General features: G+C 42.8%; 1 protein-coding gene across 1 annotated transcript in view; it reads left to right on the top strand.

Moving 5' to 3' along the window:
* Positions 1-13,316, top strand: part of LOC117511426 (IQ motif and SEC7 domain-containing protein 2-like) — a 149,320-nt gene extending 136,004 nt beyond the window's left edge. The window contains 2 exon segments of the mRNA XM_034171454.1: positions 10,972-11,021; positions 11,622-13,316. Coding sequence (XP_034027345.1) covers positions 10,972-11,021; positions 11,622-12,815 — 1,244 coding nt within the window. The 3' untranslated portion in view covers positions 12,816-13,316.
* The last annotated feature ends 1,176 nt before the right edge of the window (positions 13,317-14,492 follow it).

The following is a 14,492-nucleotide window of genomic DNA, read 5'->3' as shown; positions in this document are numbered from 1 at the left end:
ACCTCTGTTCGCTCTCGCCTGTATTTTAGTTTTTCCTCTGGCTGATTCCTCCAGTGGTTTCTGTTATAAACAATGAAAACTGGTAAGTGGTCACTGATGTCATTGATTAGTAATCCACTCACTGTCTTGTTTTCATTATCACTGGTGAATATATTATCGATTAAGGTGGCACAATAAGATGTAATTCTACTTGGCCTAGCGATTTTTGGATATAAACTCATGCTGTACATTGTATTGATAAATTCATCTGTTATTTTATGCCTGTTTGGATTAAGCAGATCAATATTTAAGTCACCACAATTGAAGACAACTTTTTGATTGGTTTTTGAGAACATTTCTCCCATCCAGAATGCTTCAATACTTGACCCTGGTGCTCTATATATACAGCTGACTATTACATTTTTATTTTTTCCTTCACATATTTCAATAGTTATACATTCTAATAAGTTATCAATCACAGCTGTCATATTTTCTACTACTTTATAATCCATGTTCTTATTCACATACACAGCCACTCCTCCTCCACTCTTATTCTTTCTGTTTACACAGTTAAATTCATATTCATCCAGTTCAAAATCCATTCCTTTATCTGCGTTGATCCACGTTTCTGATATAGCAATTATATTGAATGGCTTTTTAAATTGACTTAAATATTCCTTGATGTTATTAAAGTTTGCATACAGATTTCTGCTTTGAAATGAATTAGTGATCATTTATTATCTGTTTTAATGGCCTGATTGAACTGTTCGTCTGTGTAATAGCAACAGCTGTCATTGATGTTTGAGAGAAAATTATTGTCCGGATCTGTGTCATGCTCCAAGTCCAGTAAATTATGGATCCGTGTATTTAAATGTTGTCAATTCCAGTTTTTCATTATCAACAATTCTTGGAATTCTATCCCTCTTGTCTCCAGATGTAGCTGATGTAGATGAATAAGTTCTTCCAGTCTGCGTCATGGTGCTGCGTTATGTTTGAGTCATTTTTGGGGGGGGGGGGGAATTGTTTTGGGCTGTCGAAGCCAGCCCTTGGGGGAGGGGTATTGTTGTGGGTGTGCCCTGTTAGTCTCTGTCTATGCTTTTAGTTTGTCATGTGTCAAGGTTATGTCCGTCTTTCATGTGACATGAGTCTAGATTTGGCTCTTATGTGTTTGGACTGTCATCCGCATCAGTCAGTCAGGTGCAAGTGTGTGGGCACACCCCCTTGGCCCGCGGATGTGTGAATGTGTCTTCCTCCTGTTGTATTTGGTGCAGAGTGCATGTGTGAGCATGTGATGGTATGAGGGTGTGTGTCTGAACTGTTATGTCTGTCTGTTTCCCTTGCATCTGCTCTGTGTGTGGGTATGGCACACCTCCTCCTTCTTATTAGCCTGGTACACGTGTCCGCACTTCCAGTGTGTATCTGTGTTTGGCCGTGACCCAAATAATCACAGAAAAAAGGGACAGAGGGTGAGAGATGTTTTCTTTGATTATTTATTTTACCTTATTTTATTTTTACCCTGTTTATTAATTTTAGTTATGTATTTGTTATGTAAATATGTATTTATTTATTGTATTATTTTATTTATTTTTCCTCCCTCTCTCTGTTCTCTTTGTTGTAATTTAACATGTCATGTTCACTCTGATAGTTCCACCTGACATTCAGTTGCTGGTCAGCTGACACGCCCCCTCGTCCAAAGCATGATAAGCAAAGTGATTACACATGAATGAGTTCACACCTTTTCCTTTATTGTATGTATGTAGTTATTTATTTTTTCACTCTTTCTTTCTGTCATGTGGACTATAACTTACGTGGTGGATGTGACATTTGGATCGCCAGCTGAGCATTCATATGATCAGTCTGTACAGGTGGGCATGTTGCCGGCAAGCCACTGCAGCTCACTGCTGTGTCATTGTTACTCACTGCTGGAGAACACATATCGTGCCATGTAGAACATCACCACACAACACGCCACCACAATGCACATGTGTTGGCATGCTCTCCTGAGATGGTAAAAAATAAAAACACATATCACCTTTGGCTGCCCCATGTGAATATATCCATCTGATCATATGAATGCTCAGCTGGTGATCCAAATGTCACGTCCACCACGTGACGGGGTGTCCTTCAGTGTGCCGCATGCTGGACAGCTGGACACAGACACGAGCCGGCTGATGTGTTCATGACATGAGCATTCATTCATGTCATTTCATTAATTCCTTGTTTACATCCATGGACAGGGTTCGTGAACATGAAGGAACAGGAGTGTCATGTTGGTTTAGGCCTTAATCCTTATTTTGCCTCTCCCTTTGGCTCACCTTCTGCCCCAGCTTTGAAGTATTAGTTGCTTGTTTACATCATGTGTTTATTCTCTGTTCTACAACCCCAATTCCAATGAAGTTGGGACGTTGTGTAAAATGTAAATAAAAACAGAATATAATGATTTGCAAATCCTCTTGAACCTATATTCAATTGAATACACCACAAAGACAAGATATTTAATATTCAAACTGATAAACTTTATTGTTTTGTGCAAATATTTGCTAATTTTGAAATGGATGCCTGCAACACATTACAAAAAAGCTGGGACAGTGGTATGTTTACCACTGTGTTTCATCACCTTTCCTTCTAACAACAATCAATAAGCGTTTGGGAACTGAGGACACTAATTGTTTAACGTCCATGATTTCCAAAAACAATTTGAAACGTGGACTCATTAGACCACAGCACACTTTTCCAGTTTGCGTCTGTCCATTTCAAATGAGCTCGGGCCCAGAGAAGACGGCAGCGTTTCTGGATGCTGTTGATGTATGGCTTTCACTTTGCATTGTAGAGTTTTAACTTGCACTTGTAGATGTAGCGACGAACTGTGTTAACCGAAAAGGGTTTTCAAGTGTTCCTGAGCCTTTACACAATGATGTCGGTATTTGGGAACTGAGGACACTAATTGTGAGTGTCATGATTGGGTATAAAAGGAACATCCCCAAAAGGCTCAGTCGTTCACAAGCAAAGATAGGGCGAGGATAATCACTTTGTGAACAACTGCGTGAAAAAATAGTCCAACAGTTTAAGAACAATGTTTCTCAACATTCAGTTACAAGGAATTTAGGGATTCCATCATCTACAGAATCAGAAGATTCAGAGAATCTAGAGAACTTTCTACACATAAGCGGCAAGGCTGAAAACCAATATTGAATGCCAGTGACCTTCGATCCCTCAGGCGACACTGCATTAAAACCGACATCATTGTTTAAAAGATCTTACCACGTGGGCTCAGAAACACTTCAGAAAACCATTGTCAGTTAACACAGTTCGTCGCTACATCTAACACTGCAAGTTAAAACTCCACCTTGCAAAGCGAAAGCCATACATCAACAACATCCAGAAATGCCGCCGCCTTCTCTCGGCCTGAGCTCATTTGAAATGGACAGATGCAATGTGGGAAAGTGTGCTGTGGTCTGATGAGTCCACATTTCAAATTATTTTTGGAAATCATGGATGTCGTGTCCTCCGGACAAAAGAGGAAAAACACCATCCATACTGTTACCAGCGCAAAGTTCAAAAGCCAGCATATGTGATGGTATAGGGGTGTGTTAGTGTCCATGGCATGGGCAACTTACACATCTGTGATGGCACCATCAATGCTGAAAGGTACATCCAGGTTTTGGAGCAACACATGCGGCCATCCAAGCAACGTTTTTTTCAGGGACGTCCCTGCTTATTTCAGCAAGACAGTGCCAAGTCAAATTCTGCACGTGTTACAACAGCGTGTCTTCATAGTAAAAGAGTGCAGGTACTAGACTGGCCTGCCTGCAGTCCAGACCTGTTGCCCACTGAAAATGTGTGGCGCATTATGAAGTGCAAAATACAACAACAGAGACCCCGGACTGTTGAACAATTGAAGTCGTACATCAAGCAAGAATGGGAAAGAATTCCACCAACAAAGCTTCATTTCAACAATTAGTGTCCTCAGTTCCCAAACGCTTACTGTGTGTTGTTAGAGGGAAAGGTGATATAACAGTGGTAAACATACCACTCTCCCCGCTTTTTTGAAATGTGTTGCAGGCATCCATTTCAAAATGAGCAAATATTTGCAAAAAACAATAAATTTTATCAGTTTGAACATTAAATATCTTGCCTTTGTGGTGTATTCAATTGAATATAGGTTGAAGAGGATTTGCAAATCATTGTATTTTGTTTTTATTTACATTTTACACAATGTCCTAACTTCATTGGAACTGGGGTTGCACTTTTGCTTTGTTGCTTTGTTTTTGTTACTTTTCATACTTGAGTCATTGTCCAGTTCCGTTCTAGTTTTGTTCAGCCAGTTTGTGTTTGAATTACTGATTTTTGTTTATCACTTGTTTATTTTGCTTTTCTCATTTGTGTTATCAGTTATGCTTTATGTCAGGTTTTGCTTTCTGTTTTCATGTAGTTTGTTTTTCTTATAGCTTGTTTACCACCTTGTTTTCCTAGTCCGTCCCAGTTTAGTTTTGCTTAAGTATTTATATTCCCACTCCACAGCACTACACCTGCTATTGTCTTTATCTCACACTTTAATTCTGTCTGCTCTGTATTTTCTTTCACTCATACACTTGGCACCTGCTCACGCATCTTTGTATCCTACGTCACTTCACTTTGTGCACTCTCTTCCTCCCCATCTTGCACAGTGTTTAATCTTTGTTCACTGACCACACCCCTTTCTAGATTGTGCCTCACGTGCACCTTGTTAACGCCTGTCTTATTTAAACACCTCCCAGCCATCGCTTCCCCGCCCGTTTGTTGTTGCTCTTTGCACACATTCCGGCATTTTGTTCACAGTCCTGTTTAGTTTAGCCGTGTACCATCTTGTGCTCTGTATTCCTCGACCGCGCCTTTTGCCTCATCCCTGACAACTGAGTTTGCTTGTGCCTCTGACCCCTGCTGTACCATGACTGTGTTTATGCCTGATCCTGTTTATACCTCTGTTCCGCTGCTTGATTGCCTGTGCACTGAACCTAAGCCTGGAAAAAAGATGAAGATTTCTTTTCCACCAAAGTCTTGTTTGGGAGTCTGCATTGCGGGTCCAGCCGCTACGGTTGTCGGGCATCCGCCTGCCCTGACAAGGAGGATGTTAATTCTCATTTTGTCTGCTCTTCATAACAGGAATGAAATATGTTAACAGACAAAACAAAATCTATTTGTTTCCTCATTTCCAACACAGACTGTCAGGTCATCGGGCATCAATTACACATTATTACCAGCAGGGGTGGGCACAGCTAACCAAACAGTTAGCTTCAGTAACCACTAATCAGCTAACTGAAAAGTTATCTTTTATAATGCAAAACCCATAAAAGACCAACAAAAATTATCGGAAGCTACAGCTAACCAATAACTTTCAGTATTGTCTCTGGTACACTCCGCTTCTGATAGAATCAAAGGCGATCACAAACCCAAACACAGCAGATGAGTCAGCACTTTTGTCTTTGTGCGCCCTGCCCACTGCTGTAGGGAAGTATCATTTACCTTGACAACATACAGTGGTCCAGCCATGAGGCAGACGTCTTGAAAAGGAAAGCAGGTTTGACTTATGGCTTTGATTTATAAATCAAATTAATCCAGATAGAATAACTATATTAATGTAAACTCTTAAAATGTACAAAGTGAAAATATAACACATATATGTTAATTTTAAAATAATGCACTAATTATGAAGATTTGAACATTAACACACAGATGCCCAAAGGGATTATGGGTGCACTGAACCTCCGTTCATACTGATTGGTAATTAATTCTATGTAAAAGCTAACACAAGTGAATGTAACATGCGTGTTGGTGTTTACAAAAAAATATGCTTTAGTAAAATGTCTTTTTTTCATTTGTTAAAAAAGGCATTTGCAAAACCAAAAAGTCTGTTACAACCCCAGTTCCAATGAAGTTGGGACGTTGTGTAAAATATAAATAAAAACATAATATAATTATTTGCAAGTCCTCTTCGACCTATATTCAATTTAATACACCACAAAGACAAAATATTTAATGTTCAAATTGATAAACTTTGTTTTTTTGTGTATTTGCTCATTTTGAAATGGATGCCTGCATCACATTTCAAAAAAGTTGGGACAGAGCAACAAAAGACTGGGAAAGTTGATGAATGCTCAAAGAACACCTAATTGGAAACAGGTGAGTGTTATGATTGGGTATAAAAGGAGCATCCCCAAAAGGCTCAGCCATCCACAAGCAAAGATGGGGTGTGGATCACCACTTTTTGAACAACTGCATAAAAAAAAAATAGTCCCACAGTTTAAGAACAATGTTTCTCAAGGTTCAATTGTAAGGAATTTGGGGATTCCATCTTCTACAGTCCATAATATAATCAGATGATTCAGAGAATCTGGAGAACTACACATAAGCAGCAAGGCCAAAAACCAACACTGAATGCCAGTGACCTTCAGTCCCTCAGGCGACATTGAATTAAAAACCGACATCATTGTGTAAAGCTCAGGAACACTTGAAAACCCTTTTCGGTTAACACAGTTCGTCGCTACATCTACAAGTGCAAGTTAAAACTCTACAATGCAAAGTGAAAGCCATACATCAACAGCATCCAGAAACGCTGCCGTCTTCTCTGGGCCCGAGCTTATTTGAAATGGACAGACGCAAACTGGAAAAGTGTGCTGTGGTCTGAGTCCTCATTTCAAATTGTTTTTGGAAATCATGGACGTTAAACAGTTAGTGTCCTCAGTTCCCAAACGCTTATTGAGTGTTGTTAGAAGGAAAGGTGATGTAACACAGTGATGATGTAACACATACCACTGTCCCAGCTTTTTTGAAATGTGTTGCAGGCATCCATTTCAAAATGAGCAAATATGTGCACAAAAACAATAAAGTTTATCAGTTTGAACATTAAATATCTTGTCTTTGTGGTGTATTCAATTGAATATAGGTTGAAGAGGATTTGTAAATCATTGTATTGTTTTTACTCACATTTTACACAATGTCCCAACTTCATTGGAATTGGGCTTTTAAGTTGTGATTCAGGTCGACAACCGTGTGATATAACCGGGTACCAGTAGATGGCAGTGTGCTATGCATTTTGACCCACAGACACATTTTATATCACACGTTGTCGACCTGAATCACAACTTAACAGACCTTTCAGTTTTGCAAATGCCTGTATTATATATATATATATATATATATATATATATATATATATATACATACGAGGGCTGTCAAAGTTACAGTCCTTTTTATTTTTTTCAAAAACTATATGGATTTCATTCATATGTTTTTACGTCAGACATGCTTGAACCCTCGTGCGCATGCGTGAGTTTTTCCACGCCTGTCGGTGACGTCATTCGCCTGTGAGCACTCCTTGTGGGAGGAGTCGTCCAGCCCCTCGTCGGAATTCCTTTGTCTGAGAAGTTGCTGAGAGACTGGCGCGTTGTTTGATCAAAATTTTTTCTAAACCTGTGAGACACATCGAAGTGGACACGGTTCGAAAAATTAAGCTGGTTTTCAGTGAAAATTTTAACGGCTGATGAGAGATTTTGAGGTGACTCTGTCGCTTTAAGGACTTTTCACGGTGCGAGACGTCGCGCAGCGCTCTCAGGCGGCGTCATCAGCCTGTTCAAGCTGAAAACCTCCACATTTCAGGCTCTATTGATCCAGGACATCGTGAGAGAACAGAGAAGTTTCAGAAGAAGTTGGTTTCAGCATTTTATCCGGATATTCCACTGTTAAAGGAGATTTTTTTAATGAAAGACGTGCGGACGGATCCGCGCGTCGGGACGCAGCCGACGCGGTGCGGCGGCACAGGAAAAACACCTCTGTTGAAAGCCTTAAGGACAAGTTGGAACATGTCCTGCCTGTTAAACAATTTCTCATATAGTCACTCCACTGAAAGCCATCAAAAGCCGCCTGGATTTTACAAATGGTTATCAACACGGAGGTGTTTTTCCTGTGCTGCTGCACCGCGTCGGCTGCGTCCCGACGCGCAGATCCGTCTCGCACCGTGAAAAGTCCTTAAAGCGACAGAATCACCTCAAAATCTCTCATCAGCTGTTAAAATTTTCACTGAAAACCAGCTTAATTTTTAGAACCGTGTCCACTTCGATGTGTCTCACAGGTTTAGAAAAAATTTTGATCAAACAACGCGCCAGTCTCTCAGCAACTTCTCAGACAAAGGAATTCCGACGAGGGGCTGGACGACTCCTCCCACAAGGAGTGCTCACAGGCGAATGACGTCACCGACAGGCGTGGAAAAACTCACGCATGCGCACGAGGGTTCAAGCATGTCTGACGTAAAAACATATGAATGAAATCCATATAGTTTTTGAAAAAAATAAAAAGGACCTATACTTTACGGACAGCCCTCGTGTATATATATATATATATATATATATATATATATATATATATATATATATATATATATATATATATTTTTTTTTTTTTTTTTTTTTTTTTTTACAAATGAAAAAAAGAAATATTTTGCAATAGCTTTCTGTACCATGCCACACAAAGAAATGTCATCTATATGTCTCTTCCAATGTGAGATCTGATGTAAATGAGGATTTCGATCAGAATTAAAAACAGTGTCATGTTCAAAGAGACAAAAATGGGCATGGTACAGAAACATCTCTTGTAGAATTTCATAATTTTATTAATGATAACTGTAATCTGAAATTTACTATGGTGTGTGATGCACAAAACCTGAACTTTTTAGACAGTCTTTAGACAGTCAGACAAGGTAACAAACTGGGTTCCACCCTATATAGGAAGAGCACCGATTGGAACTCCATCTTGCATGGAAAATCTTTCCATCCAGTTATCTCTAAAGAAAAGTTTACCTATCTCACAATTTAATCGTATACGTCGTATCTGCAGCTCAGATTCTGATTATCAATTACAAGCCGATGATCTCGTACAATGCTTTCAGCAGAAAGAATATAATCAAACTTATTCAAAAGCTCATGTAGGACGTCGTTGATCGGGTTTTGTAATATGGCAGGTGCATTAGTTAAGCTGAAAGGCCTGAATAGATACTCGTAGTGTCCGGTGGGAGCATTGAATGCCATCTTCCATTCATCTCCCTGTCTGATCTGCACTAAATGGTATGCATTGTGGAGGTCGAGCTTTGTAAAGATTGTGGGGCCCTCTAGTAGCTCAAAACCGGTGGCTATCAGTGGCAGAGGATAACGATTCTTTACAGTGACATCATTAAGTCCGTGATAGAGATAGTCAATACAGGGATGCAGCGAAAAGTTATATTGGACGAGGTGTAGCCGAGTCCAATATAACTTTTCTTCATCCAATATTTCTCTATGTTGGATGACTTGCCATCTATCAGTTGTTATATTCTCCATCCCCCCTCCCAAATTAAGCAAACAACAAAGAGTCAAGTAAATTAGATCAATTTATTTTGTTGTGAACAGCATATGAATGCTTCTAAAATGTCAGTAGCATGCGTGTCTACCTTCTTAGTGTTTTTGGCATCCTTGGAGTTCAATATTTCCACCGGTTCCTCCTCTGTGAACTCAGCAAACCTCGCTGGCAGACGATTTTCTGCTGTTGTTGACATGTAAATGGTAAATGGACTGCATTTATATAGCACTTTTCCATCTGCATCAGACGCTCAAAGCGCTTTACAATTATGCCTCACATTCACCCCGATATCAGGGTGCTGCCATACAAGGCGCTCACGACACACCGGGAGCAATAGGGGATTAAAGGCCTTGCCCAAGGGCCCTTAGTGATTTTCCAGTCAGGCGGGGATTTGAACCCATGATCTTCTGGACTCAAGCCCAACACCTTAACCACTAGACTATCACCTCCCTGTTTGTTGCCATTTTTTCAACCAGCGTCTGTCAGCTAGTTCCTGACCTTCGTATGCCGCGGTCTGATTGGCTAGCTGTTGGCAGTAAGCGCTAACGCTATTGGTCAGTGGGAACCGATCCAATATAACTTTTGGTCCTAGCCTTTTTGGATCCTTTTGGATCCAACATAACTTTCTGGCACCAAGCATGCCAAAACACAGGTAAATGATGGACAGAAAGGCTAATCTGTGATTGGCTATTGCAGTCTGAGTGGAGAACATATATATATATATATATATATATATATATATATATAACTATTACTGTTGTGGTATTGTTGGCTGTGGTGCTTGATTGCATTGCTTTAATTAGTACTTATGTATGATCTAGAAACATTGTCATACTATATGATGGTTTACACTTGATGTTTGTATTGTAGTGTTCTAATTAAGATAACCACAAGATGTTTTCAGTTTTCATCGGATTGGTTGTCAGGTGAGGGCAATTTATAATTAGTTTCACTACATATACAGGTGTGCTTTGCCACTCACCATGTCTGAAGAAGGGCAGCTGCCCGAAACATCACGTCACTTTTTGTACTAATAAAGCTTTTTGCATGGGCGTGCTCTGGTTGTGTGGATTTTCTGGTATTGATCATTTTTTGTTGATCCAGCATGCCTTTTTATACATCTTGGATGTGTGTGTCTTTCCTGTATTACAGTGAAACACAAGTCAAAGGAAACAAAAGACTCACTGTGGGGTTTTTTTTTTTTATTGTTTTTCTGATCCAGGTTTTCATATGGCTCAGCCTGGTGTGATGTGGACATCCCATTGACTTGGTCCAGTCACTAAGGGCCCTCAGTAATCTGTGACCTGGATCACATGGACATTATCTAGTCCACTTGTTCTCTGAAGATTTCCACCCTGTTGTTTCAGTGGACTTTAAAGTCCTCAGTCAGTGCCTGAAGTCATGCTTGGTTAGAATGTGGTGAAGGACTTTTCAGGGATGCTTCACCTTCACTCACCAGCAGGAAATCATGGTGATACTTGCCAACTGTTGCTGGAGGCCATCGTGGCCATTCTGACTCCAGTGTGAAACATGAGCTAACCTTGTACAGTCTGATGAGATGAGCGCCTGAAGCTTATTTATTTAATTTATTTGTCTGATGTGTGTCTCTCTCTGACCCGGTTACAGGGAAACGAGGACGCAGGAACAGTGTGGGCTCATTGGACAGTACCATTGAAGTAAGTGTGGTGGGCGGAGCTTAGTGCATGTCATTTTCCTTGCTCATGGGCTGGGTAGGGTCTAGACCAGGGGTATTCAACTCATTCAAGAAAGAGGAGAGAGGGTGCAGGTTTTCTTTGCAATCAGCCACTCCACCAGGTGCCTCCTGTCTTGTGCACCAGATGGACTCCCAAAATCTCCCAAAATTTCCTGTATAATTTCCTGTATTGTCTATTGTGTCAGTAGGATGGACCAAGCAGAGGGTCGCCCCTCTGAGTCTGATGTGCTTGAGGTTTCTTTATCAGAGGGAGTTTTTCCTTACCACTGTCGCCTGTGTTCTTGCTCTGGGGGTTGGTAACATTAGACCTTACTTGTGTGAAGCGCCTTGAGGCAACTTTGTTGTGATTTGGTGCTATATGAATGAACAATCATCTCGTTCATTCATACCCCTGGTCTAGACCTTCCTCGGGTATTGTACTTTGAGGTGCCGTGCTCAATGAATCAATGAGAATGAGAATGTGATTGGTCATTGTGATGGAGGAAACTACACAAAGTGTCAAATGTGTTTGAAACAAAGACACTTTACTATAAACTCATGACCGAGCTCTACCTTATCGCAGGGCTCCATCATCAGCAACCCCGGGCCTCACCATCAGCACCCACTTCTGGCCAGAAGTCTCCCCTACAGCACCATGATGGGATCTCCAGCAGGCTACTGGCCGCACCACCAGACTCAGAGTCCAGGAACAGGGATGGGGGGTGGGCCAGGGCTTTGTCACAGTCAAGGTGGGGTCACCACTTCCACACTTGCGAGCAGGGATGGGACTGGGCGAGGTGGAGAGATGGCAGATGGGTCAGCGCTAACTGGAGGTGGCAAGCTAGGAAATTTTTTTGGGAGTCGCAGAAGCAAGGTTCCTGGTCCTCTAATGATGACATCACCTTCTCCACAGGGTCCACCAAGCCCCTTGTTGATCTCTTCACCCCCAAACTACCCTGCACCTGCACCACCTGTCTCCCACCCATCCCCATGCCCCTCTCCTTTGGCCAACCTCAGCCAGTTAGACTTGGGCAGAGTTGGAGGTGGGGGCAGCTCAGGAGAGGTGCATGCTCAGTTTTGTCACAGTGGGGGACTCGGAGTGACTGCTACTGGGCAGCAGCAGACACCTCCCCCACCATACCACCACCATCACCGCTACCACATGCAGAACATCCCCCAGCACCACATGCTCTCACACAGGGTCTCCCTTCCACACCAGCCAAGCCCGTCCAGTTGCATGCCCTTCCTGATCCAGCAGCATCAGAGGGTGCAGCATGCACCCAGCCAGCAGCCACGCTACAGCATGGCCGCCAGCTTCACCACGCCCCCGCCGCTGTCCCCACACTCACCCATCTCCCCCACCACTCCAAACAGACCCTGTCATTCACATCCAACAGTGGGAAGAGCAGGTGGCGGTGCCAAGCTCCCACTGACCATCTCACACTCACAGCCCCAGCCTCACTCTCACACACATTCTCAAAAGCATGTCACACACACACACTCACCTCTCAGCCCCTCACCCTCTGCCTCACCCGCCACCCACTTCATCTTCTCTGCACAGCCGCCTCAAACACCATCAGCCCGCCTCCTCACCCAGACTCCATACACACCCCAATACCCGCCCTTTTCCTCAATCCCACCTCCACCTCCACACTCCCCCCTGCCCCCTCCTTTGTCCACCCCTCTCTCACCACTGCCTGGACCATCGGGAGGAGTTTCAGGGCAAGCGGTTGGCCCAAAGTCAAAGCCCGTCAGTCGCATCAGCACAGTGGTGTGAGAAGGCAAAAACTGAGGACAGGAGTCCAACGCCCTGCAAGCATCTATCAGGGGGCGCTAATGAAAGGGAGTGAGAGTGAGGAAACGCAGCCATATCAAAATGGTCACTTGGTGAGAAGGAAAGTACATCGAATGGGAAGAAGGAAGTTACTTTGTGTTACTTCCACATCCAGTTTTCTGGCAGGTAGAAAAGTCTGGATCATCAGAGTCTGACTAAACAAGACTTTCTGCCCTCCTCAGGTGACCTTTGGACTCTCGGACAGTCGTATTGTATCTAAAAGTTAGCATAGCAGTTCAGTGCCTGAATGCTAACACTCAGTGCTAACTGTAAGTATGAGCTCGCTTAAAAGGATGGTCCAGTTTTTACAAAGTCTCACAAAGTCCATCACTTTTGCCCAAATAACTCGAACCTTGCACAAACATTCTTTTTGGCACAAGAGGCACTTTTGTTGGTATTTAGACCAGATGTTACCACAAAGTATAAATAATAAGTCTAATTCACCTTAGCGCTTCACGAACATCAACTGTTTAAACATATGAGCGAAAATGTGTTTGGCCATGAGAAGATGATCTGTGAAGTTTAGTCACAGATGATAATGTTTCAGACAATTTCAAATAAGACACCATAACAGGAACATGACAGATGCTTTTGTTGACTTTTATTTTTGTTGTGAGTGCTCCAATGGTTCAGCAGGGGGCGCTGTACTTTTGTTGTCGTGGTTCAGTGACATACAAGAAGGAAGTCTTGGCTTCAGTTTGGGTTTTCTGTGTGCGGACTGGTTCCTACCACAGTCCAAAATCATGCAGTTGAGAAAAGGTGTGTATGTGTGTGTGTGTGTGTGTGTGTGTGTGTGTGTGTGTGTGTGCGTGCGTGCGTGCGTGTGTGTGTGTGTGTGTTCGCGTGCATGCATGTGTGCATGAGTGCGTGCATGTGTGCGCGTATGTGTGTGTTTGTGTGCATGTGTGTGTTCGCGTGCGTGCATGTGCATGCATGTGTGCGTGTGTCTGTGTGCGTGCTGTGTGTGCTTGTGTGTGTGTGTTTGTGTCTGTGTGCATACATGTGTGCGCATGTGTTCGTGTGTGTGTGTATGTGTGTGTGTTTGTGTGCATGCATGTGTGCATGCGTGCATGTGTATTTGTGTGTGTATGTGCATGTGTGTGTGCATATGTTCATGTGTGTGTGCATGTGTGTGTTGTGTGTGCACACGTGCGTGTGTTTGTGTATGTGTGTGTGTGTGTGTATGTGTGTGCGTGGGTGCATATGTGTGTGTATGTGAGTGCATGGGTGCATGTGTGGGTGCGTGTGTGTGTGTGTATGCATGTGTGTTTATGTGTGTGTGTGTGTGTGTGCGCATGTGTGTGTGCATATGTGTGCATGAGTGTGTGCATGTGTGCACGTGTATGTGTGTGTGTTCGCGTGCGTGCATGTGTGTGCGTGAGTGCGTGCATGCGTGTTTGTGTGTGCTTGTGGGTGTGTGCGTGTGTCTGTGTACGTGCGTGCATGCGTGTGTGCGTGCATGCATGCATGTGTGTGCGTGTGTGTGTGCATACATGTGTGCGCATGTGTGCATGGGTGTGTTTGTGTGTGTGTGTGTGTGTGTGCGTGCATGCGTGCGTGTGCATGTGTGTGTTTGTGTGTGTGCGTGCGAGTGTGTGTGCATGTGTGTGTTCGCGGGCG

This window comes from Thalassophryne amazonica, chromosome 6 (assembly GCF_902500255.1).
Source record: "Thalassophryne amazonica chromosome 6, fThaAma1.1, whole genome shotgun sequence".
In the NCBI taxonomy this organism is placed as follows: Eukaryota; Metazoa; Chordata; class Actinopteri; order Batrachoidiformes; family Batrachoididae; genus Thalassophryne; species Thalassophryne amazonica.
The sequence above is the reverse complement of the archived record's forward strand: the minus strand, read 5'-3'. Positions and strand labels throughout refer to the sequence as shown.